Source organism: Aplidium turbinatum, chromosome 3 (genome assembly GCF_918807975.1).
Source record: "Aplidium turbinatum chromosome 3, kaAplTurb1.1, whole genome shotgun sequence".
NCBI lineage: Eukaryota > Metazoa > Chordata > Ascidiacea > Aplousobranchia > Polyclinidae > Aplidium > Aplidium turbinatum.
In genome coordinates, this window is record NC_137474.1 from 12,439,866 (window position 1) to 12,465,420 (window position 25,555).

The window sequence follows — 25,555 nt, forward strand, 5'->3', positions numbered from 1 at the left end:
CCTCCCCACTAATGTAGAGATAAAAATTTCATTTTTAATATATTTTTACTTTTGTGTTTTATTTTCATGTTTTTATTTTGTTGCACAACTTTTGAGGTTTTTGCTTGGAAACTCCGACTCGCAAGACAACGCCAAGTCATCTATGGCCATTGGCCAATCTATCCTGTCAAAAATATACGTATCACAATGCGCTATGTGTGACGTCATAGTTTCTCACTGCTACAAACTGTTTAATTTCGCTTTTGCCACTCACGAACGAAACCACTACAGTTGCACTGTTTCAATGTCTTTATAGTTTCGGTTGTTGTAAAAGTTAATGCATTTTAGCTTTTATTTTATTTTTTTCTGGATTGAATGTAGGCCTAGACTCCAGATGCTGAAACTTTTCCTTTCACTGTGGATGTTATGGCACACGTTATCGTGTTGTATTCATGCAACTGTAAATTAAGTTATAGAAAACTTTGGCGTTAACGCTTTTGATCTTTTAAATCTAACCATTTAGCGTCTGAAGTGGAAAATTTGAAGGACTTGACCCAAGGAAAAATACAGAGAGGAATTTTTGCGTACGTCCCCTCTTCCAGTCAAAATTGTCTCAAAATCTCAAAAAATGTGGCAAATGTTAAAGAGCTTTTGCTCGCGATTTTAGATTCGTTGAAATAATTTTTCGATTTTAAATCGTGCTAAAAGGCAAAAATTTTGCGTCTTTGGCGCGAAACATGCCGCCTAAGACGCTGTATAAGAAACTGAAGCGTTCAGTAATGGGAAGGAGGGTCTGGGTGGTGACCTCCCACAAGTATTGTGATGCGATAATCCAATAAGCCCCCTGTCGATGTCAAAACATCGTTCCCGCCCCAGCTTAAATTACCCCCCCCCCCACTCTCAGGAAGTGTCCGGAGCCCCTGGTACGAGTATCATTCTTGTTGGACTTTTTTTTAAATTTATTCCACTGGCATAACGGATTTGCAGAATGGTTATCTCTTACTCAGGAATTCATCATCATAGCAAAGCCTCCGAGCAAAACTCATTTTATTATTTTGCTCAAAAAACAAAGATAGGTGAACAGTATCGTTTTGTTGATTTCATTTTCAAGTTTACATTAGCGCACCGAGTTTCTGCTTTCATTAGCATTGAGGCAATCAAAATTTAATTCAATCAAATTGAAAAATTGGAAATCCCGTTTCAATGCAATGAAGTCGCAACTCGCAAAATGGCAATTAGTCACGAAAACGAGGATTTCCAGTTTATGTTTTAGGTGACTGATCTTCCGTGGATTTGTTAAAAAAAATGTTTGTTTCTTTTTTCTCTTTATGTTCTGGTCTACTGGTTGCAGAGCATTGCGGCCAGGGCGTTGCATAACAGAAGAGAAAAGCCAATTTCCCGCCAACCATAGGCATAGAGCATGACGTAATGAAATTTGTATATATATAAATCGAGAAGGTCTTTGCCTTGTCATCTGGCAAAGGCGCTACGTAAAGTATACAAGCTTAAAAGTCATTGAGTAGTGTTTTCTTTCTATTACCATACTTTGAGCAAGAAACCATGGTAAGTACATATTTTTGTTTAAAAAGTGCGCTGCGGTGTTTTAGGTTGGAAATTTTAATCTTATTTTGTAACTTCAATACAAAGGCTATTTAGCTAACGCAGCAACAAACTGGCTCTGTGTTCTTTTTTGGTTTTAAATGATGAAGGTAACTGCATAATTCATTGATCAGTTTATTACAAAGGCAAGCAACTGCGACCACTGAAATAAACTATAAAGTGAAAGGAGACGCACCGATCTTTAGTTTTTTGATGACCATGTAGACCTAGTTTTAATTTTAGTGTTTAAAAAGTTTTTACAGAAGATCTGCTTTGTCCATTCAATTGCAACTGACACTTGACAGTAGGCTGCTTGACTTGAAGTAAATAAGATGTTGCGACGTCAATTTTTAAACTAATTAAGCTATTTCTAAAACTTTGCTTATGTCTGGCATAATATTGTTTTTGGTTGCGATGGTCAGAATTACGAACTACTGTACTGAACTGAAATCTTGGAATTTTCAAAACGTAGAAGATAGAATAGCGATGTGTTTCCAACATTTGTTTAGAGTGCGTTTGCGTCTTAGTGGGCTCTTCGGTATCTATAATAGACCCACTGTATCTGTTTCCAGACAGCAAACTCCGTCATTTTTACATTGATTCGATGTAGAAATGACAGATTTTGCTGCGTCTGTTCAGATCTCGTTTGGATGACGAATGCATCCGCTGGGAATGGTTACCACTGCTTGACATAATCTTGCTCTTAAGATTTTTCCCAAAGGCAAGGTTTATGCCTAAATGGATGATTTAACGTTGTAAAAACGACTTTTCCAATGCGTTTAATGATTTTTGCGCTGCTATTGACCGTTCCCAACATACATTTCAGCGTCATGAAGCAGCTCTCCAGAAAAGTTGTGATTTTCTGCATCATTACTAGTTACGACGTTGAATATCTATAATTGTAGCTTTTGCTCACCTGGCTAGTAAGTAGTAATTGCATTAGTTTGTCTGAGTTCTTGAGAGCTTGCCTAATCCAACAATGCGTTGCGTTTGGGGAATACGAGACCGTAGGGTTGATTTTATCGCGTTGTTGCTGGGATGCAGACAGGGTTGAATTGCGCAAGCATATGAAGTGAGCTAAATCAGATTTGGCGCTCATTTTCAACTACTGTAGTTACGAGTGAGAGCTTACCTGATGCTGCTTTATGCTTGTTTCAAGCACATTTTTTTGCGTTTGCTGCTTGGATGCTTGCGCGGCAGAGGTTTCATTAGGGATCATATTCTCTTTATCTTGTGCGCCACGTATCACGCCTTGTTACGGTGTTGCTTGACTGCCGTCACCTTTTGCTTTCGTTCCGCTTTTTTTTGTTGCACCGTTGCTCATGCGTATAGCCTACGTACTTTACAGCGTGAATGTATCTCTATCCATGTCGGCCAAGCTGGAGTTCAAATTGGAAACGCTTGCTGGGAGTTGTATTGTCTCGAGCATGGCATCCAACCAGATGGACAGATGCCGAGTGACAAGACTATCGGGGGAGGCGACGACTCATTCAACACCTTCTTCAGTGAAACTGGCGCAGGAAAACATGTTCCAAGGGCGATATTTGTCGATTTAGAGCCCACTGTAGTCGGTATGAACATGTGCATGAGTCTTGTGTTACCGTACTAATTTACAAATTTATCTTTAGATCAGACTACAGCAAGCGTTCTGACATTGTGCTTTGCCATGAAATGTAATGTATTACAATTTCACATCTGCTTGATATGTTTGTACGTACAAATTTGCAGATGAAGTTCGAACAGGAACTTATCGTCAACTGTTCCATCCAGAGCAGCTAATCACTGGCAAGGAAGATGCGGCAAACAACTACGCTCGTGGCCACTATACTGTTGGTATGTAAGAGCATTAGGCGGCATTAATATTTAATTGCTGTTGACAGCTTCCTGAACTACTCGGATCGATCATTTGCCACGGCGGATATCCAAAATGAAGAACTTACAGTAGTTGCAATGGTCAAAAACTGCACTAGCGTCGTTCCTATAGCTATATGCTATGCTAGTATGCATAGCTAGTGTGCACGTTCGTCCTGGATTTTACAGTTAAGTTGCCTTTATATTTCAGGCAAAGAATTGGTCGATCAGGTTTTAGATCGCATTCGGAAGTTGGCGGACCAGTGCACTGGGCTTCAAGGTTTCTTGCTATTTCATTCCTTTGGTGGGGGAACAGGTTCTGGGTTCACGTCTCTGCTTATGGAACGTTTGTCTGTCGATTATGGAAAGAAATCGAAGCTTGAATTTGCCATCTACCCTGCACCCCAGGTACAACAATGACCACTGCTGTACAAACTACCGTCATTCCGAACTTTGGAATGGTAAAACAGTATGTTTGACTTTTCAGGTATCAACTGCTGTCGTAGAGCCATACAATTCTATTCTGACAACACATACCACTCTGGAGCACTCCGATTGTGCTTTTATGGTAGATAACGAAGCTATCTACGACATTTGTCGCCGAAATCTTGACATTGGACGACCTACCTATACTAACCTGAATCGTCTGATGGGTCAAATCGTATCGTCTATCACTGCTTCTTTGCGTTTTGATGGCGCTCTCAATGTCGATTTGACCGAGTTTCAAACCAACTTGGTGCCTTATCCTCGCATCCACTTCCCCCTGGTCACCTACGCCCCAGTTATTTCTGCTGAGAAGGCTTACCATGAGCAACTCTCCGTTTCTGAAATCACCAACGCTTGCTTCGAGCCAGCCAACCAGATGGTGAAGTGCGACCCTCGCCATGGGAAATATATGGCTTGTTGCATGTTGTATCGAGGTGACGTTGTTCCGAAAGATGTTAACGCTGCCATTGCAACCATCAAAACGAAAAGAACCATTCAGGTATGACAAGGTCATGCAATCTTTGTGCGTTTAGAGATTTCTACATTTCTATAACTGAGATTCTTTTAGTTTGTAGATTGGTGTCCGACTGGCTTCAAGGTCGGAATCAACTACCAACCACCAACTGTGGTTCCTGGTGGAGATCTCGCCAAAGTGCAACGCGCCGTTTGCATGCTGAGCAACACAACCGCCATTGCCGAAGCTTGGGCTCGTTTGGATCACAAGTTTGACCTGATGTACGCCAAGCGCGCTTTTGTCCATTGGTAAGTTCTTTACAAGTTGTGGTTGTGCTTCATGTAAGATTCTGGTTTGCACCAACCGGTTTTTACCCTTGTGTTTGCGTTTGCAAAATTTCCGCTGCAATCGTGCGCTGCGTTACACTCAATAGATTGGCTGTTGCTATTTTTTCTTTCCAAACTTTAAGCCTTTTCTTAGGTATGTCGGAGAAGGGATGGAAGAGGGTGAGTTTTCAGAAGCTCGCGAGGATTTGGCTGCTCTAGAAAAAGACTACGAAGAGGTTGGGGTTGACTCTGCCGATGCTGATGAGGAGGAAGATGAAGAGTACTAGTCCAGTTTGTTTCATTACATCAGTATGAATAAATGTCGCCTTGTCACGAATGCATTTACAAACGATAAAAAGTCAATGCCTTGCAACATTATTCTGACCTTTTGTTTTAGGTTGGGCAGAACAGACATTTAGGTCTATGGTGCTGTCTGTGACAGGTTTTGCGCGTTGACTTTTCAAAGACTTTAGGTGTGTAATTTGCTTAAAGGCTGTTTTTCTGGAGCCTTCTCAATGGGAACTTCCGAAAAATGTTCTGCGCAAAGGTGCACCGAGTTTCAGTTCGATCTGCTGTGTGGGTGCACCTTAAAGCCAGGTCTACGACTTGTATGCCGTATGCAATTTTGTACAAAACGTTGAAGCAGTTTGTTTTATTGCACAGATTTCGTCCACTACACAAGTAGGCTACGTTCTTGGTGTCAGTGATATCAAGCACTCGCTGCTGGATTGGCCCTGTGGGTATTGCTTGTTTCGTTGAATCTTTATCCTCGGACTGGGAAAGCTTCTTGCAGAGCTTAATCTCGGTAGTTTCGCATACTTGGGACTTTGAATCACTAACGCATGCCCGATCACCGAGATTGCCAGAGTGAAGTTTCCAAATATTGTTGAAGTCTCGTTGCCGGGAATTATTCCATCCATTAGATGCCACTGAATGGAGAGCAGTCAACGTGCGTTGCCCAAGCGCATACCCCGAGAATCGAACTAGCGCCGCTTGATCTTGAAGTTTCTTCGTTCCAGAAGTCACGCGCTAACCAATTGAGCTATCGAAGAATTGTAGGCATAAAGCTTAAAACACTCGTTGGCATATTACGTGCTCTTCCGAGACTTATTTTGGCTCGCAATAGGGGGTAGGCTATTAAACTTTGATTTGACCTTAAAAATTGCTTAAGCTCTGAAAGCGGTTTTGAGAAACCGTGAAAAATAGCCTGTTGCAGGGGAATAATTCCATCTACTAGGTGATGCTGAATGAAGAGCATGGTAGCCTATGTTGCTCAAGCACACTCCCCGAGAGCCGAACCAGCGCCGATTGATCCGGTACGTGACCATTGAGCAAAAGTGGCAAGGTTAAACCTCTAACAAATTATTAAGTAGCCTATTCAGCGGCCTCATATAAATGGTCACAGATGTGATAGCCTAATGGGTTTAAGCTTCGTTTCGTGGGTCCAGAAGCTTTTACTCAAAACAAGGTAGGCCGACTGCTCTCGAACAAATAGGCCTACTAGTCTGGGACACTGACAGTTCTCGCTGTTTAATGCATTCGAACAAGCAGTTAGTTTTCTAAAAACATTAGTAGGATGCTACAACAAAATAATTCAAACTAATTACAAGCGGTAGGCTACAATGAAGTAGCCTAAAGATTAAATCAAATTACGAAGTCGCTTGTATAGTCTACAAATTAGCCCAGGCTTAAATAATTAGCCTAAAATTTATAAAAATTTCAAAATATCCTATCTCGCTTTTGCAGTAGCAAAGTTGTGAATAATATTCTCAGAATCAAGCAATTTTTGCAACTTCTTTTTCTAAAACTTATTCCTAGTAGCCTAGGGCCTAAGCTGTAGTCTCATCTGTCAAACGGCTTTGACCCATAGGCAAAGATGGGCAAGATCACCAGTATTGGTGATCTTAAAGATCAAGATCACCAAGAATAGGTGATCTTGAAGATCAAGATCACCAAACTATGTGATCTTGAAGATCAAGATCGTGATCTTGAAGATCAAGATCACTTTTTGTGTACTTGAAAAAAAAATGAAGTTTTTGATCAGTGATGTTGCAAAAAATAATTACTATAAGCAACCTGGGTAAAGGTATATAGTTGGTATTGCTAACTTTTACTTTTAACTACTCGATCGCTGGCCTAAGAATTGTGATAAGTTAGTGACTGTTGCTATTAGGCCTATCAATTGTTGATGTAGTTTGCGTAGAATCGCAACGTCACACCCAAGGCCGAGGTTAATTACAGTAGTTCTGAAAAGGTCGCAAAATTTGCAATTAGTTTTATACGTTTTATTTATAATAAATAAATAAAAATAAACTTTGAACTGCATCATTTTTTACCAAATTTTTGTCTGGTTCATGTGGGAGTTTTTATTCGTGTTACTAAGCAGTTTTAACTTTCACTGTATTATGTCAATGTTTATTGCACCATTTACCTATCTGGCAATCTTGATGCTGTTGTCTGCTATCAAAAAAGTTCAGAGGCCTGCGGTCAGACAAACCGCTCCATACTCAGACCCTAAACTGGCTAAACAAGTCTTAGTCTAGTTGATTTGCTGCAATAAACCACTTTACATGACCAAAATCGGCGTCCTAGAGTCCAGATTTTTTAACGCCGCCATTCTAGAGTTTTGAAACATCTAAAATTGGGTCAAAGGAAGAAAACATTTTTTTTAAATTCACACATGGAAATTGTGAACAAAGTTAAATCATTTTTTATTATACGTCAACATAAAGTAGTACACGGTAGCTGACTTCTTTATTACGATCAACACAGAAAACTTTTTCAATTTTAAAATGGCAACACTGACCAGATTAGACGGAGACTAATCGTCTTTTGTTGGACACATATTATATTAACAGTGGCTTAATGTTAGTAGTTGCCACTAACTGCTTTGTACAGTACGAGTTCTAAAAAATGCCTCTATTTAGGAAGTAAAATTCAATTTTAAAGTGATCTTGATCTTATTGTTCTTCAAGATCAAAATCACACAAAAAAAAGTGATCTTAGATCAAGATCAAGATCACCAAAAAAAAAGTGATCTTCAAGATCAAGATCACGCCCATCTCTGCCCATAGGCTACTTCATCATCATCAGGCACCACCTCTGCTTGCAGTAAATTGCGCATCTTCAAGGGTTATTATTTCTAAGAGTGGAAATTTTGGGATAACTCACCCAGATTCGCCATATTGAGTCTGATCCATGTGTCAATGTTGTCTAGCCATTGTTTTGGTCGTTGCCACGTTTTCACCTTCTTTTAACTCTACTTTTTGTGCAAACTTTTGCTGATTTCAAATTTTGATCTTTTAGTGTGGCCGAATAGTGATTTTAGGCTACAATTTTTTTCAAACCAAAAATGAACGTTCTCAAGTGCCGTTCGTAACCATTAGTCTAAGCTCAAAACAAAAAGATACAAGGTGCCACCTCAACATTCTGGAAGCTTCCACAGATCGGTTATGCAGGATTTCAGTAGTCTACCCACAGGAAAACTTTTCGCAAAGAAGCAATTTCACAATCATGCAAGAATGCAATGCAGTTGCTTTCTTGCTTGGTGTAGGCTAGTCTAATTGTTTGTAAAATTATACAGTGGCCTAGTACTTATACAGGCCTATTGGCCGTACAGGCCTATTGGCCTTATACAGGCCTAGTGGCCTAGCCTATAGCTTAAACTTGTCAACAATGAAATATTTTTTTAATGAATTTTTTGAACGGATGTCTCATGGGGCAATAATAGGAGAGCAACAAGCACAGCATTTTTAAATTATTTGGCTTCTTTTCTATGGGTTGTTAATTATTACGGTACTAGGCTATATATATTTGGTTATTAGGCTACTGTTATTTATTTGGTTTCTATTTGGACATTTTAATTGAGGCTTTTGTGGTAACGGATGGAGGTAGGCTATAGCCCTTTGTAATTCTGATGTTTTTTTGCAGATTAAATTAAGGTTATAGCCTAATATTTAATATCTTTTCAGGTATTAGGCTACCGATTTATTGTTTTTGCATATTTTTCAGGAACTTTTGATGATCCCCTTTTTAAGGTGAAACAGGCTGTGTAAAGGTTTTTAGTGAATAGTAACAATATTTGATGTAATTTTCTCTGCTTGGCTTTTGCTTGGCACGAGTACTTTTTGTAGTAGCCTATTAATAGTACCAGTATTTATTATTTTATTACTACATAATATGTGCTTTTCTTTGTTTTTGTTTTATGTTTTACTGTTTTTTGGGTTTTTATGACGTGTTAGTTACAGACATACTGCATAGTACCGTAGGCCTACTACACGAAATACTGTTTTAATTCAGTTCAGTTGTTTTTATTTCTGACCATCACAGCAAAACAATTCACGTCAACACAGCAAAGGTCTAGAAAAGGGTAGTAGACCTTTCCCGCAGCTCTGTGCAATGAAGCGTGACGTTGAAAACAATCACGCTGGCTGCTTCATTAGCAAGCACCAAATTGCTTGTGAATATTTGATAACTTGTTGAGTAGGTAGTAGAATCTTCGTAAAAACATGGCATCAACGTTAAAAACAAGGATCTGACTGTTAAATTTTATTCAATTTACTTTTATATGAAAAACAAGCCAAGTGATGCAATGATAAGCCACTTATTTAATTGGCTCTAGTAACTGCGCATAAGCTATGGCGCTTGAAGGAACTGCTGGTAGTGTGCTAATGTCTAAGCAAAACATTGTTGGTCTGCAATTCCGATAGACTTGAAATTTCTTTCTGCTTTAGCTACTATAAATGTCTTTATAATAATAAGTGAGAATTACTGTCTTATTTGCTACAATAAGTAGGCTTAGTGGGTTTCAGTTGTAGCTTTTTTTTTCTTCTTTACTTGTGAAAGCAATGCAGCCTATCACTCATGGCCTAGCCTACTTGCACTGTATATGAATCAACTGAAGTACCGTAGGCTAATAAGCTGGACTGCCTTTCAATCAAGGCCGTAGCCTAACTTCGTCAGTTGGGGCTCCGATACAATTATGAGGCTTGTATTAGTTTCTGTGCTTAGGCTATTATAGAACGTAGAAATGACATAAGTTACGTAAAGCTCGCACGAGCTGCAGACCACGAAACACCGGTGTCTAACTGTCTATTGCTGTCAATTCTTGCTACAATCAGCTGATGACAAACATTTATTGTTACTATAAGCTTATACCTTGTTTTTGCCGCTTTTTGGCTCAATTGCCTAACGGGTCAACCTATTGATGAAGACGCAAGGGCACACACTTCGCATTTGCCCAAACTCATCCAATACAAACTGGATTTCCGCAGAAGTTTGGTGATTACTTTAGATATAAAATCGAAGCTACGGTTTTAATCTTTTCTTCCAACCACAGAAGGATTTCAATTATTTGTTTGTTTAGCCTACCCAGTTTCATATAAGCCACCCAGTAAAGTTGACATGAAGTCCAATAATAGGCTAGCCCAGTGTTTCTCAAACTTTTTTAGTCCAATGCCCCCCTTTTCGTTATTGAAATAAAATTTCGCCCCCCTAATTCTGTCAAGTAAAATAAACATTGATAATTAGGCTAATTAATAATAGAGTGATAGCCAAATTTACTTTTGAGAATTTAATCAACGAAATTGACATTAACATTATAATGTTCAATAGGATGGATGAGCTTGGCGCCTTTTACAAAGTTTTGAAATGTTTGGCGACATCTTCGTAAGATAGAGTCGACGATTATCCCGTTTGTGAACTAGCAAGCGATTTCTTTGCTTTGAAAGCATCAATGTCACAGCCGAAAATCCCTTTTCAACCATATATAAAGTAGGAAACGACAAAATCTACATTCTAGCTTCTTTCCAGAGAAGCTCATATTTGCCAGCAACCTGGTTCCAAAACAAATCGTATCGATCATTTCTGAATTTCACTCTTGACTCATCATCTGTTTGCATATCAATGAACTGCTCTTAAAGTTCCACTTCTGCAGTAGCCTATGTCTGTAGGTTCGGTAGAAAATGGTTGTAGGCTATCACCCAGTTTGGAACATGGATGTCCACGAGATCTGCAAAGCGAAGTTTCATGTCTTTATGAAGCATGTCTAAATGTGAGCAGTATTTTTGCCGTTGCTCTTCTGTAATAACATGCTCGCTCAAATTGGGAACCTGAGGACATTTTGACCTGCGCTTTTATTTGTTGACGCATTTTATCACAATATTCAGTGATTCATGCAGTTCAGGACTGAGATTATGGGCAACCAAATGCTGACGGTGAATTACACAATGTATTGCAATAAGTCCAGGAATTGCTCTTTTCATCAGTGCAATAAACCCTCGATGATTTCCAACCATTGCCGGAGCACCGTCAATTGCGCATTGTAGAATATTGTTCAGTGGAATCCCCTTCTTTTCGTAGAATTTTTTCAGTGCATTAAAGATGCTTGATGCCCGAATATCCGTAGGAAGACTGAGCGCAAAAAAAATCTTGTTCTCATATTGTGAACAAAACGCACATATCCAAGCAGCAGCAGCGATACATTGTCGGTCAAGTTGGATTCACCTATTTGCAGTAAATGGTTTGCGCGTTGGACTGTTATTAGTGGTTTGACTGTTATTGGTGGTTTGATAAATTCGCCCCCTTCGAGTGTTTTCGCTCCCCGATCGCCCCCTTTAACTTTTTCGCCCCCCTGGCGCTCGAAATCGCCCCCAGGGGGGCGATTTCGCCCACTTTGAGAAACGCTTGGCTAGCCTAATCACGTTTTTTTGCTCCCATTGCAACAACATATAGATGAGTACGTAGCCTTTACTGCGATAACAAATGCAACACAATAAGAAGCAACGAAGAGATATAGCCTATAGCCTAGTTGTCGAGCCAGCTGCTATGCTTACTTTAGCATGCCATTAAGTGTCTTTGCCGAGACACAGCCGCAAACTCTGGCGCGGTGTCGAACCGACGTCCTTTGCGAACGTCGCCCAAACGTTTTCATCACTCAACCATGCAGTTGCTACATTACTATAAATTATTTGTACAGTAGGCTAGGCTACTTAATTCGAATTTTGTAATGTTAAAAAGTTTATTAAAATTTTAGACAACAGTTAGTAGGCTAATACTTTAATAAAATTCTATTAGTCTAACCAAAAAGTATGGTAAGTTATTGGGGATTCCACTTGCGCTGTAATCCAATTTAAAATGAATGCGTGTGTGTTGCAAACTTGTGATGTGATTATTCCTATTTCGACAGAAAGTAATAATTGCCAAAATGCATAGGCCTATGCTGTCTCATTCTGTGTCAATATATTAGTTCCATAAAAATAAAAGAAGCCAAACCAAACACAAACATAAGTGGCTAGAAAGCTGGAGTGACCAAAAGCATAGGGTAAGCTAGGACAAAAACATCAAGTAATAAACGGAAATGCTGCACGAAAAAATTATAAGTGTAGATCCTAAATGAAATGATAACACGTTTAGGCTACCGACTTTAAATGTTAACTCAAATATTTTTGAAATAAAATTTATCAGTGCGAGGTCCTTTCGTTCAGTAGTCCCGTGCAGTAGGCTATAGCGCCGTGCCGGCGGTAATTAGGTCCATGGGCTAAGGCCCTGCAGTAAATTCAAATCTTTTCTGAAAATAAATAACTTAATTGTAATACTCAGTCAAAAAAGTACTTTTAGTACAAAATGTACGACTAAAATGAGGGATGGTTCGATCAAAACGTTCAAAAACTGTGCTTCACTACTACGACTTCAGTTCTTGAAGTTGTTTGTTTTCAACGTCACGCTTCATTGGTTGGCTGCGGGAAAGGTCTATTGAGGTACGTTTTTAACCTCTCAAGGTTTTGACACATTATCTCATTCATTAACGTGCTGGTATAGCGAATACTGTAGCTAGTAGTATCTTTTTTGTTCCTGATGCATTAATGACGAAAAATAAAATGATGAATGACGATGATGATGTCATGCCTTCAAAAACTTCTTTCCAATTTTTATCCATCACAGGCGAAAAGGATTGCACGCGTTGAATACTTATTTTTCTATAGATGGCGCTGTTAGTAGTTATGGTTACAAGCTGTTTGAAAAAGTTAGTCTGCTGAGCAGTGGTGCCACGGCTTGTGTTTTAGCACAAGATCTTGTGTTTTTACTTTTGATCTTGTGCTCTTGTGCTTTCCAATCTTTTTTTGGCTGAATTTTGTGTTTTTTAATCAAAGTCAAATTAATCGTTGCTGCCATGGTTTGAGTTTGGTAGAGAATTAAGGACTGGTACTAAAAGGTTTTCGTAACTACTAACTACGGTAGGTTTCTGGTACCGTACTTAGGCATATTGACAAATTTTATGCATTGAGTTATCAAGCCTGACAAGATTAGCTAAAAACTTGATCTGAAGAGAGTACGGTATGTGCTCGTCGTCAGACTCAGAGGTTATGTTGCTAGATAACAAGAGCACCGAAAAGAATACATCAGCATCAAATAATGACAATCATTCACCAAGTCCCAAAAAGAAAAAGCGGTAGGCCTATAAACAGCCTTTTAATTGTCAATGGTTGAATGATTCTGATTTTAAACGTTCGATGCATGAAGACAAAACTGATCGATATGTAGCCTTTTTTAAGATTTGTGATATTAAATTAAAGACCATGAATTGAAACAGTGATTAGTAAGCATGTAGCTATCCTCTCTAAACTGTTGATTTCAGTCATTTTATTCTTCAAATTGGCACAAAATGGGTCGCAAAGGTTCAATTTTGCATTCTTGTGCTTTTGTATCCAAATCTTGTGCTTATTTTTCTTAAATCTTGTGCTTTTTCCAAATTTTCTGTAGCAGCATTACTGCTGAGTGCTGACAAGAGAAACAGACATTCAAGTGAGAATTTGGTTTTGAATCTTTATCCTTTGACTGACAAAGCCTTTGATAGGTTATTCCTGGTAGTTTCGCATACTTGTAGAGGCTTTTGATACAGCCACAGAGCTTACGATACAGCCTAACTGTTCAGGCGAAGCATTGTTTGCATATTTAATTATCATGAAGGCTTTGCTGCTTTGAGAAGTGTTAGAATAATCATACAAGAAGCAAGATAAAACTGTATAAATGATCAGAAATTTTAAGTACACCTAATCCTAGACTAAAAAACTGTAGGCCTTTTCTTCTTATTGACTGTCAGATCGGAGATAAATGTATACGTGACGAGAAATATATACGGTACCCTACTTGTAGCCTACTGTATAGGTATCATACTTGTAGGCTACTATGTTTTTGGTAGCAGCAGACTTTGGTGACGTTTTTGTATTTTGCTGCCATCGTTGTTGTGCAAATTATTAGTGTTTTGTAAATATATATTTTTTATTCCAACAAAATAAACTGAACTATCAAATATTAAAGAATTTAAAAAAATATATAAATATGAAAATGGTCTGAGTAGAAGATACATTTTAAGTCCAAGGCTAAATGTTTCTTCAACCATATAATATGCAAAAAAATTAGAATTGTGAAGCCTAACATAGGCTACTTTGGATTCTGGTCTTTGCAGTTTAGGGTGTTTGTTTCATGACAGTGCCGACCAAGTTGATAAAAGTTGAAACTATTTCAAAGCTTGACTTATTCTGTGAGTGCACTAATCTTTGTTACAAATTACAATTGATAATATGTAAATTGTATTCTAAATAGGCTACGGTACGGTACCATATGTTATAATTTTGTACAACACACATTTCTTTAACTTATGTATTGTATGAGCTATAAAGTATATTTAAGAAATACCGTTACACATCAAATGGTCTTGATATAATAAAGCTCTTATTTTTGTGACAGAAGAAAATAGAGTGTTTGCTCTATGAATGTTTGCTTGCATGACATAAAATAATGGAAGAAGAAACAGTAGTTCCGCCTACTGAAACACAAGAAGGAGAAGAACAAGAAAATCCTGTTCCTAAATCTCCTGCTGGTTAGAGTTATATAATTATATATATCTAGATTATATGGATCTAAGCATTAATCTTTATAAAATTATTGTATTTTAAATAGGAAGTTTACTGTAGCTGGTAAAAACACTGAAATTTTCAATTGAAAGTAGTCTATTACATTGAACATCATCTCGTTTTAATTTTTACTTCCAATATGTCTGTGTAATTCAAAAAAACAATACCGGTACTAGCAGCGTTACACTAAGCGTTAGGGTGGGCCGTTTTTGACTTTTTTTCGAAATTCAAAAACGGCTAGTCATAAAAAGTGGCACATGCATGAAAAAATTATGTGTGCAAAATTTCATCAGTTTGGGGGTGCATCTTCTGCCCCCGCAGAGGGTCAAACTTTCAATTTTTTGAAAAAAAAAGGGGAAATTTCACTTTCTGTTTTAAGATAATTTTTTTTACAATTTTTCTACTGGCTAGTTATAAATTGTAAGTGGGATGTACCCAGAACTTTCCTATGTAAAGGCATGTTCGAAGCTTAAGGTTTACTGTCCCCGCATCGACGACCAAAATGCTGAATTTTCACCAATTTGAAATGCTATTTTGTCATTGCTCAATAACCAAACTTGTCGCAAAAGGGTGAGATGGTGTTAACGCTGTACGCTCATTTATGTTCTGTCCACTAACTTTGCAGGATGATACGAACTGACAAATCATAAGACGTAGTCTTGCTTAAACTAAAAGCAATAGTAGCCTACGTTTGGTCAGTTGCAGCTATAAAACGCAACCTATAATTTACTTCAGAATAAAAGCAATATGATCTGCAGGTTCCGTAAATGGAATGTACTGTACAGTTCCACGTGAATTGTTATCATTATTTTGTTTACACAAATTTGTCATTTACAAATGTTTTCAGGATGGGCATAAAACGCATTCCTCTATATTACTTTGTTGAGGATATTGGGAGTTTGTTCGATAGCTTCTGAGCAGAGTGTAGAATTTTAAAGAAATGATTTTGGCCATTAGTGAAATTGCTTTCCTTTATACTGTAATGGCAAACCATACTGAAATATAAACATTCATAATATAGTCCACACATTCCACCAATACAGCTGACGCGTTAGATGCAACATATAAACGTAGAATTCTATTGGCTGTGTTCAACCATCTTGAGTGGTTCATCATACCTGGACTCCTATAGTAGGCATCCTTCCATCTTTTCAGATGATGGTAGCACTCTGGATACGGCAGCTTCTCATGTGGCTTTGAAGTCCAACCCTGGCGTGGCAATCTCGTCCACAGTTTGGACATATGAAATCAGAGGAGTTCTGAGGCTGCTGTCTCTCTTTTCTTCTTTGCTCTACTGTAGTTTCTTCCTCCGCCTTGACTGACCCTTTGCTAGACCCGCACGTACTTCGTAGCGCCATCTGTTGCGGTTTGCTGCGATCAGTTCCCAGCCGGCAGGGTCTATGTCAGTTAGCTTCACGTCTCGTTTACAAAAGTCTCTGAAACGCAGTGCAGGTCGTCCTACTGGGCGTTTCCCTGTGGCAAGTTCACTGTACAGAATGTCCTTTGGAATGCGCCCATCCTTCATTCTGGATACATGCCCCAACCAGCGTAGACGTCGCTGGCAGAGGAGAAGGTGTATGCTCAGGGAGCAAGAACATTCCAGAACAGTGGTGTTAGGTATTCTGTCCTTCCAGGAAATACCAAGAATGCGCCTCAAGCAACGAAGGTGAAAGCTTTCAAGGCGGTTTTCTTGTCTGGCATAGGTGGTCCGGGACTCATTATCGTACAGCAGAGTACTAAGAACACACGCATGGTACACTTTGAGTTTTGTGTTGAGTGTCAAAAGATTATTGTCCCACACTCTCGCCCCAAGTTGAGTCATCACTCCTGCAGCCCTGGCTATCCGTCTGTCGATTTCCTTATCTAAGGACAGGTTGCTGGTGACCGTTGAACCAAGGTAGGTGAAGTGGTTTGTCACTTCTTGATCTTATGGTGATGGCAGGTGGCTTGGGGACATCTTGGCCCATGACTACTGTTTTCTTGATACTGATGTTCATTGCGAATTCCCTGCAGGCGTGTGCAAACTGGTCGAGCAACTGCTGCAGCTCGTGCTCGACGTGGACTCATATATGCGAAATGAATTGATATATCTCCAATTTTCACAGCTCTGTACATGTGTAGAAGATATTTTTGGTCAGTGCTGAGGTCATTTTTATCAATTTCAATCTCTGGTGCAGGAACTGCTTTATATTTTACAACATGTGACAGTGGCTAGCTGCTTTATAATTGGCCCAGTGAAGCTATCAGGTCTGCTAGTATTGCCATATCTTTTATAAGATGCCTAAGAGGCAATTCATTACTATGGAGTAGGCATATTAACCATTGAAGTGGCTTTTGGAAATGATTTTCCAGGAGCTTTATCACGACGCCTTTTTGACCTGTGTTTATTGCGGTTCCATTGCATCCCATTACATTACCGTAGCCAATTTTATTGGATCCAAGATATTCAAGAATCCCGGTACCCGGTAGCTATTGACACATTAGATCAGTTGGCTGCAGTAAAATGACCAATGAAATGATAACTTGGCTCCTCAAGTAAAGTAATGTGTTCTTCAACTGCGAAATGTTTTCGAAGTCGCCCAGCAATTTCATTTTGTTTGATGGTTTACAGTAATCTTTTCGGCCATCAAAATATATGCTTTGCAAATTTATGCACATGATTGGCCTACTTTCCATTTGAGTTGTAAACCTCATTTTTTCTCTCGCTCTTCTCACTTTGCTTTGATCTATGACTGATTGAGATTCTCTATCCGTTACAACTCCCGCATCTTGTAGAAATGATGAAGCAATAAGTGCTGCAGACCTATCTGAAATACCAGTACGATCGCATGATTCAGCAAATACTACTAAACTGGAAGTAACCTTGCTTTTTCTGGGGTTTTCCGAGGCAAAACTGGGTTGATAATCAAAATTTTCGCAGCGTTCTTCATTGGATGACAAAGTTTCCGAGCTTGAATAAGTTAAAGGTGTTTTAACCAAAGCGTTACTTGTGCCTGCTCCTGGGTCTTCACGTAAGGAACGGAATTGTTCTGATCTTGCGACTCTCCTCGGAAAACGTTTAAAATTAGATATTGTGGCCGATTTATCATGTTTATCAATCACCATTATGCGAGTTGTTATTTGATCAAGAAGGAACTGTTGTTCTGTAACAGGAACACGATTTTCCTGCGGGCAAGTACATTGCAGAAAATTGGAACACTTAGGCTACAACAACCGATTTCAAATATTTTTACTTTGCAGATTCTTTCATTTGGTCCAAATTTTACTGAAATTTAGGCCCACCTCTAGACTTTGACTTCAAAAGGTTATTCATTTTTTTTGTAACTCTTTATCATAAATATGTACTGATGTTCGAAACCTCATTCGTATCATCCTGCAAAGTTAATGGACAGAACATAAATGAGCGTACAGCGTTAACACCATCTCGCCCTTTTGCGACAAGTTTGGTTATTGAGCAATGACAAAATAGCATCTCAAATTGGTGAAAATTCAGCATTTTGGTCGTCGATGCGGGGGCAGTAAACCTTAAGCTTCGAACATGCCTTTACATAGGAAAGTTCTGGGTACATCCCACTTACAATATATAACTAGCCAGTAGAAAAATTATAAAAAAAATTATCTTAAAACAGAAAGTGAAATTTCCCCTTTTTTTTCAAAAAATTGAAAGTTTGACCCCCCTGCGGGGGCAGAAGATGCACCCCCAAACTGATGAAATTTTGCACACGTAATTTTTTCATGCATGTGCCACTTTTTATGACTAGCCGTTTTTGAATTTCGAAAAAAAGTCAAAAACGGCCCACCCTAGTAAGCGTTATGCTCGAAGGTAGTAGTAGTGTGTAGTAGTCCAGTTTTAATCCGGTGATGTCCCCATTACCGAGGGTGGCCGGATTCACCTCCAAGTGTCGCAATCGCCTTCACACCTTGCCTCCACATTGATCTGTCTAACGCGTTCTCTCTTGTCAAGCCCACCTTGCTGCTTTCCTCCTCAACTTGCCTTTCCGCGTTTTCTTGGGTCTTCCTTGTGGAAAAGTGAAAAAATGTGGCTAAGCTCTGAAGGGTTTAAATATGCACCATACCATCACATTAAACAACTGAAAGCAGTGAAATACTTTGCAGTCATCACGACAGCTCCTTCCATTTTTGACGTATATTTATGTGTCTTGTCAAAACACAGCTGCATGGTTTTGAGCAGCATCAAACTGACATATTTTTAAGCATTGTGCAGATTCTTTTACCACTGTTACCTCATACAGAATAAACCCATCTTGTGAATAAGTAATGTTGAGCTTTTAAGTGACTGTCTTGGGCCTCTTGTAATCTAGGCTACAGTAGGTTTTTCACTACAGAAAAAAAACATCAGGTAGGTCATAAAAATAGGTTAAATTTGAGGTTACAGATACTGTATTTGCATTTAAACTTTAACAAAGACCTTTAGCTTTAAAATAAAAAAATAATGAGCCCAAATGTAGATACTTAACTCATGTTCAGCAAACGTTTCAAAAACTATACTGTCTTTATCTTCAGTGCTATAAATGTGAACACTGTTTTTATTTTCAGTGCATTAGATTTCCAATAATATGTTATTTTTTATTAGGTTCAGAAGGTGTGCCAGCCCCTGAAGAAGAAACTGCACCAACGCCAGTTGATCACGTAAATCTATGCATGGTTACTTTTATAGCATAGTAAATAACTAGTTTACTTGCCATGTGAACTCAAAATGTATAAATAAATCAAGATATAAATTAAATTGAGTTAAAATGTTCATGTTTTCTGAACTCCATTTTAAATGGACTGTGAGTAGATTTACTTTATTCACCATTTGAATATTTTTCAGACACTGCTTATAAAAGATCGGTCAAGATTAAAACATGTAACCAATGAGTCCTGGACTGATGAACACAATGCAAATATAATGAGGTTTTTGAACGATATCTCTTTGAAACTACTGGTTGTTTATTATGACCCGGTATGTTTAATTATTTTACATTACCAAATCCCTTCCATTATAATGTTGATACCTTATTTTTTCCCTAGTAAACACTGATGCCGTGCGGTGTGGTGTGCAACATATTCAGGCAGCACATATAAATATAGCACATAAAATAGTTGTATAATTTTGTTGCCTTTTGTAATAAAACTTAGTTTTTTATAATAATACTCTTACAGTTAGATTTTTTTGCAGTATCATATGTACAAAAATTGACCACACTCTTCGATTTTCTTCACTAATCTTCAAAGATGATGTTATGACACCTAATTTTATCTAAACTCATTTATGCTTTTTACAGAGCCCACTTATGATCAATTATCGCCTTAAACTGGCTCCTATCGTCACAGTTTCTTGATCTGATTGTCATTGTAGTACGGTACTGTTTGTTCAACTCTAATTCTATGTGGGTTTGAATTTTATAGTTTATCACTTTCAGGTTAATGGGTTATGTGTTGACAACGTGGTTCCAAACCATCAAAATGCAGAGGAACTGGTTTATTTCATCAAGTGAGTGTGTAACTGTATGATGGCAGTGGTTTTGAAAGGTTGAGTTTGATCGTTTAGAATGTTTTTTTTTATCAAACCACAATGATCTCTGCGGAGGAAGATAAAATGTCTGTCACCCACCCACTCCTGAAAGAATGGCATGAAGGCCAATGTATTTTTTTGTACTTTTTCATTTGTAACTTGTTTTGCATCTGAAAACAATCTGCAATATGTTTTCACTTACCAGTTACCATACTTTGTCACAAATGCGCTACTTTTCACTGTGCAATGTGCATGTGCTAAAGCATGTCAAATCCCACAATTAACCCTATTTAATTTTCATGACTATATTTATAATATCACAAGCCTGTGTCTGTTCGGGTCCACGTCTTTTAGGCGCAGATAGTTAGACGTCGGTCAAATAGGCACGCACGCTGAGGCGTCAGGATATTTAGGTGCTATTCTTAGTAAAGTCTGCGGATAAACTAAGTTACTCTCCACTCAAGCCTACCACCCGCTTGAATATAGGCTACGGTATATTTTTTACTGATGTTTAGTGCAGTTATTATTTGACTTAACTAAAAGTGAACTCAGTCATGTTCGGAAACTTGAATAAAGTATTGATAAAGCTGTCGTCGACGCAAACCTGGACTAACAACGAATAAATGCTGAACACTCGCATTAAAAAACAATATATTTTTTTGTTCAATTTGTGTATAACATTTTGTGTGAAAAGCATTGCCGGTTTTAGCAGCTTCACCTACGGAAGCCATGACATATTTTTCTGTTCAATACAACATTTTGTGTAAAAAGCATTGCCCTACCTGCCAAGCTTAGACAATCTGCAGACTTTACTAGGAATAGTACCTAAATGAACGGGCTCCGCACCTAAATATCCTGACGCCACAGTATGCGCGCCTATTTGACCGGCACCTAACTGTCTGCGCCTAAAAGACTTGCTCCCGTCTGTTCTGGTGTGTGAGCCGACACAATAACTCGGTAATCATTATCAAATAGCCTGTTAGACCCGAGTTCCGTATGCAAATGTTATGTCATGTTCATGTTAGTTTAATATGCGGCAAGGGACTGAACATCATTTTAAATTATTATCGGGGTCATGCAGTTATTGCCAGTGACGCCTATTATTTTTCTCTCTCATCAGCTTCAACCATATTTAAATTTAATATTTTCTTGTTTCATTTCACAATTGCGTATCAGTCACACTAACTGTTTACTTTGCAAAATTGTCTGCCAAATTGTATGCACGCAGTATGTGATTGTCTATTTAAGCTTTTGATAGCGAGAAACAATATAGTAGATTAAGTTACAAAGTTCTGACAGGACCACATAAACCATTTCGAGAAAATAGTAACCTTTGTGAGTTTTAACTTGCAGCAAAAAACTGATAATCTCTGCCTTAGCTGCTTGAAATATGCCGAAGTGGTTCGCCAAGGCTTCAGTTCAGTGTTCAAACGTAAACGTTTAACATCTACCTAACCAGCTTTTGCTTAAAACAGAGATCTTATGACTCTTCATGAAACCTGTGTATGCTGTCAAACAGTAGAAATTTAGGGCGTTACACTAATCAGTATTTCTAGGGTAGTTTTGGTGAAAGCAATCAAACCACTACAGAGTCATTCATTGCAGTGCTTAGTGCTTACCTTCTGCTCTGATATATCTAAATGTATTGTAATTTATACTTAACACCATCTAAAATTCAAAACTTTTAGAACGGGTCAAGCGACTGAAATATCTCTTGACAACTTCCACAAGGATGTACAGTGGGGCACGTTAAGATCGAATTATCTGGAAGGGTTGCTCAGAATAATGAATGGGATTTATGCTCCCATGTTCTTCAAAAACACAAGCTGGCCAGACAGCATCAAGAATGACTTCAGTGCTCATTTGCACAGGTAACTTAAACAATTTAAAAGCAAGAAATTAAACTTTAATATTGAATTTCTTTGCCTTTATCCGAACTTTTTCTTTGAGAAACGTTGGCTACATTACCTGAAGACGTGATGACTTACTTCATATTTTGCTTAGTCGAATACACTTTTAAAATATAGCTATTTTTAAACCATTTGAAAATGAAGAACAAAAAGCATTTAAAAAATCAACTTTTTTTCATCACCGAAGAGATCTCTAAGATCGAAACAGTTGAATTCTGATGGCAGTTAGTGTTTAGTAAAGTCGTATTAGACATTTTATTTCAAATCGTAAAAAATAAGTTTTTAAGTCATGTAATTGTCACTTTGTGTAGAGCTGCATGTGCTTGAGAGGTTGCTGATCTTTTTGTTTTCACTTGTTCAACTTATATTAATCAGTCTGTATCCTTTCCCACCTCTTTTTCTTGCTCTAGCGGTTTCAAGTTGTGTTTGGATTAACTCTGTGACATCACCTGACGTTGCTTTTACGCACTATACATTATACAAGTTGTTGTGAAACAGATTCCTGGCCAGTTTGACTGACATCAAGCACAAAATGCAAGGAAAGACAGTATTGTACATTCCAAACGAAGGATTGCACTTTCCAGCAGAACTGGTTGCTAAGAATAAAGAGCTCGTCCAACGACTTGAAAGTACTTTTGCATTTTCTTTTGTTGTTTGAAGGTTGAATATTCAGTGTTGGCCTTGCTCTGCCATTATCTTGGCAGTCGTTAGACTACTCGGCATGCGACAACTCAGCAAGTACATTTCAGCTATCGTACTGTGCAAGTCAGCTAATGGAAATTTACCTGTCCAGTTAGGACTTGCTCAATAATCGCTTTCTAAATTAATTATGCTGACTTGTTACATGCCAAGTTTTGGTTTGCTCAGTTGTAACTTGTTCAGTTTCATTATTTGCTAACTTCAGCCACTTGCTGAAATGTTGCTAGGTGAGTTGTCACTTGCTCAACTGCCATTTGCTTAGTTCACAACTGCTGACTTGTAGGAGACTATATTTGGCGTATTATTTTAACAATGCAATGCAACGCAGGTATGCAATGAATTGCTCTTAGCGTTCTGCAAGGCATACAGTGTCAGCGCAGCTATGCAGATGCTCAGCCGAGTACATTATTACCTTGAATTCATTCTTTTGTTGAGTACCAAACAGGAATAAGATTCAGTGTCAATTTTAAAAAGTCTCTGGTATGATTAGACTGAGTGTCGAATCTATCCTTAGTTCCTTACCGATTCTGAGGAGGACACTCTATCCAATAACCAAAAATGTTTAAAAAACAATAAAAAATATGTTTTTATTAAATATTGACATGTGTTCTACATCAACCTTTGTTTGTTGCTTTTTAAATTATCTTGAAAAAATGTGAAAAAATTTACGTTAGAAAACGTTTATTTCTGCAGCCGCAATGATCCATTGGACGCGTCAGATCAAGGAAGTTTTAAGTGCCCAAGACGCTCTAGAGACCGCTGAGAGTTCCGGGCCTTTGGAGGAAATTCAATTTTGGAACAATCGCTGTATTGACTTGTCAGGTAGGATGGATTGGATATATTAGGTATTTATACAAATTTGTTTTAAAATAAATTACCCCCACCCCCTACTAATCTTGATCTAAAACGATTTAAATCTTCAGCTGCATCATATTTTAAATCTTACTTTATCAAAGTTATCTGCTCCTATATTCTTTTTAATTGTCTCGTGATTTTTTGTGGACTATACCTCGGTATTTATTGGTCTTTTCTTTTACTTTTAGGGCTCAGCACACAGTTAGATAAGGCTGGAGTAAAGCAAATCACACGCATTCTTGAAATTGCAAAATCGTCCTATGTCGGCCCTTTCCAAAAGCTTTCGAAGCTCATACAAGATGGCTCCGCGCAAGCACAAAGCAATCTACGCTTCCTTACCTTACTCAAAGCCCCATGTGAGAAACTGACATCTGTCACGCCCAAGGAAATACCAAAGCTTCTTCCAGAGATAATCAGCATCATTCGCGTCATTTGGGTCAACTCTGAATTCTACAACACGAGGTTAGTTACATGTTTAACTGGATGATAAAAAACCTGACAACCGTTGGTACAATATGCTTCAATCTTCATATTGCTTTTAAGCTGTGTTGTATAATTATACCGTCTACTGCTTCAGCTTTGACGTAAAGAGGTAAAATGTCCGACACTGGAATAATGACCTGGTCTGGACTCGTACCAAAAACATGAATGATGGCTTTCTTAGATCCAACTTCAAAAAGATGGAGTAAAAAAAAAGAAACAAATAAATGTTCAATAAATATATTTTCAGAGAACGGCTGACAACTTTATTCCGAAAGTTGAGCAACGAAGTCATCCAAATCTGCTGCAATGAAATTTCGCTGGAGCGAATTTTCAACGGTTTTGTTGACAGCAGCGTTGTGGACCTTAAGAACTGCATTGATTGTTGCCAGTCGTGGAAGAAAATCTACGCCTCCGCTGCAATTCTACATCACAAGTAAAAAAAGGATTGAACTTTACTGTGATTTTCAACAAGAACCCCTCGGTTTTTAACACTGTTAAAAAATAACATGGCTGGGCTGAATTGATTTCTTTTACATGTTGTATATTTTGGCTGCTGAACCATTAGTCCTCTTAAACTTAAAGTATTGTCGAAGTGAAAACTAAGTTAATTGTATTGTACTTTCAAGCAACGTAATACTTCTTCAACAGCTCACGTGGCTGTTTCAAATATGAATAAGTATATGTGTGTTTAAAGCAATAAGAGAGTACAAAACAAAGTGTTTTTTGTCATGAATGCATTGTTAGATTTAAATCAAATATTGTTATTACTCTCTAAATCCTTGACAGCCTGTTTCACCTAAAAGGAGGATCATCAGAAGGTCCATATTCAAATAGAATCTTGGTTAGATTTATTAAGCTTATCATATATCATTGTTAGATTTATGTTTTTGAACATAACCCAGCTAGCTAAAAGGCAGCCTTCGTTGTCTGGAAATGTTGTACAGTTTTGACGCATCAAGTCTTATTGTCATGATTGTGTGACGAGAGTTAATGGCACAAATGTGTTTATGTTTTTGCTAAAACTTTTTCCATTTGAAGTATAACTGTAAAAAAAGTAAAAGTTTTATACGGTACAAAAGATCTTCTTCCCATTTGTAGCATGTTGGACACTTCTTTATATGCCGCTTTAAACTGGTCCTTGTATATAGTTTTGTAATTCCATTTTTTGTTTCATTACATTTTGCGATTTCTTATTATCTGCTCATCTTCCATTATTTGTGCTGGGCTAACGAACTAAAATGCAAACATTAGTTCGATTCTCCCATGCATCAGTCGTCACTCGGTCTTCCAGCTGTTCAATAGGTGATCTAATTTTTTTCGAAAATGAAGATGGCGCAGCAAGGGACTGGTTGGCCGACTCCGGAGTGGGTATATGTCGCCACACGTCATTGGCGCAGTGACACTAATTCATTTCTCATTTAGCAAAGTTCTTCCAAGTCTGATCGCTCATGGAAAATACTTTACTCTTCCAACTGAATCAA

General features: G+C 38.1%; 2 protein-coding genes across 2 annotated transcripts in view; both read left to right on the forward strand.

Annotated features, from left to right (window-relative positions):
• The first annotated feature begins 1,409 nt into the window (after positions 1-1,409).
• On the forward strand, positions 1,410-5,064 carry LOC145767425 (tubulin alpha-3 chain-like). Its single transcript, XM_082579242.1, has 7 exons — positions 1,410-1,542; positions 2,927-3,149; positions 3,307-3,411; positions 3,641-3,837; positions 3,917-4,414; positions 4,484-4,677; positions 4,850-5,064. The coding sequence occupies exons 1-7, from the start codon at positions 1,540-1,542 to the stop codon at positions 4,980-4,982; spliced, it is 1,353 nt and encodes a 450-aa protein (XP_082435368.1). The 5' UTR covers positions 1,410-1,539; the 3' UTR covers positions 4,983-5,064.
• A 9,379-nt stretch (positions 5,065-14,443) lies between these two features.
• Positions 14,444-25,555, forward strand: part of LOC145766203 (dynein axonemal heavy chain 2-like) — a 60,607-nt gene continuing 49,495 nt past the window's right edge. The window contains exons 1-9 of the mRNA XM_082577866.1: positions 14,444-14,575; positions 19,204-19,259; positions 19,444-19,575; positions 20,036-20,106; positions 21,816-21,998; positions 22,536-22,666; positions 23,430-23,558; positions 23,780-24,053; positions 24,322-24,507. Coding sequence (XP_082433992.1) covers positions 14,494-14,575; positions 19,204-19,259; positions 19,444-19,575; positions 20,036-20,106; positions 21,816-21,998; positions 22,536-22,666; positions 23,430-23,558; positions 23,780-24,053; positions 24,322-24,507 — 1,244 coding nt within the window. The 5' untranslated portion in view covers positions 14,444-14,493. The remainder of the gene's footprint in view (positions 14,576-19,203; positions 19,260-19,443; positions 19,576-20,035; positions 20,107-21,815; positions 21,999-22,535; positions 22,667-23,429; positions 23,559-23,779; positions 24,054-24,321; positions 24,508-25,555) is intronic.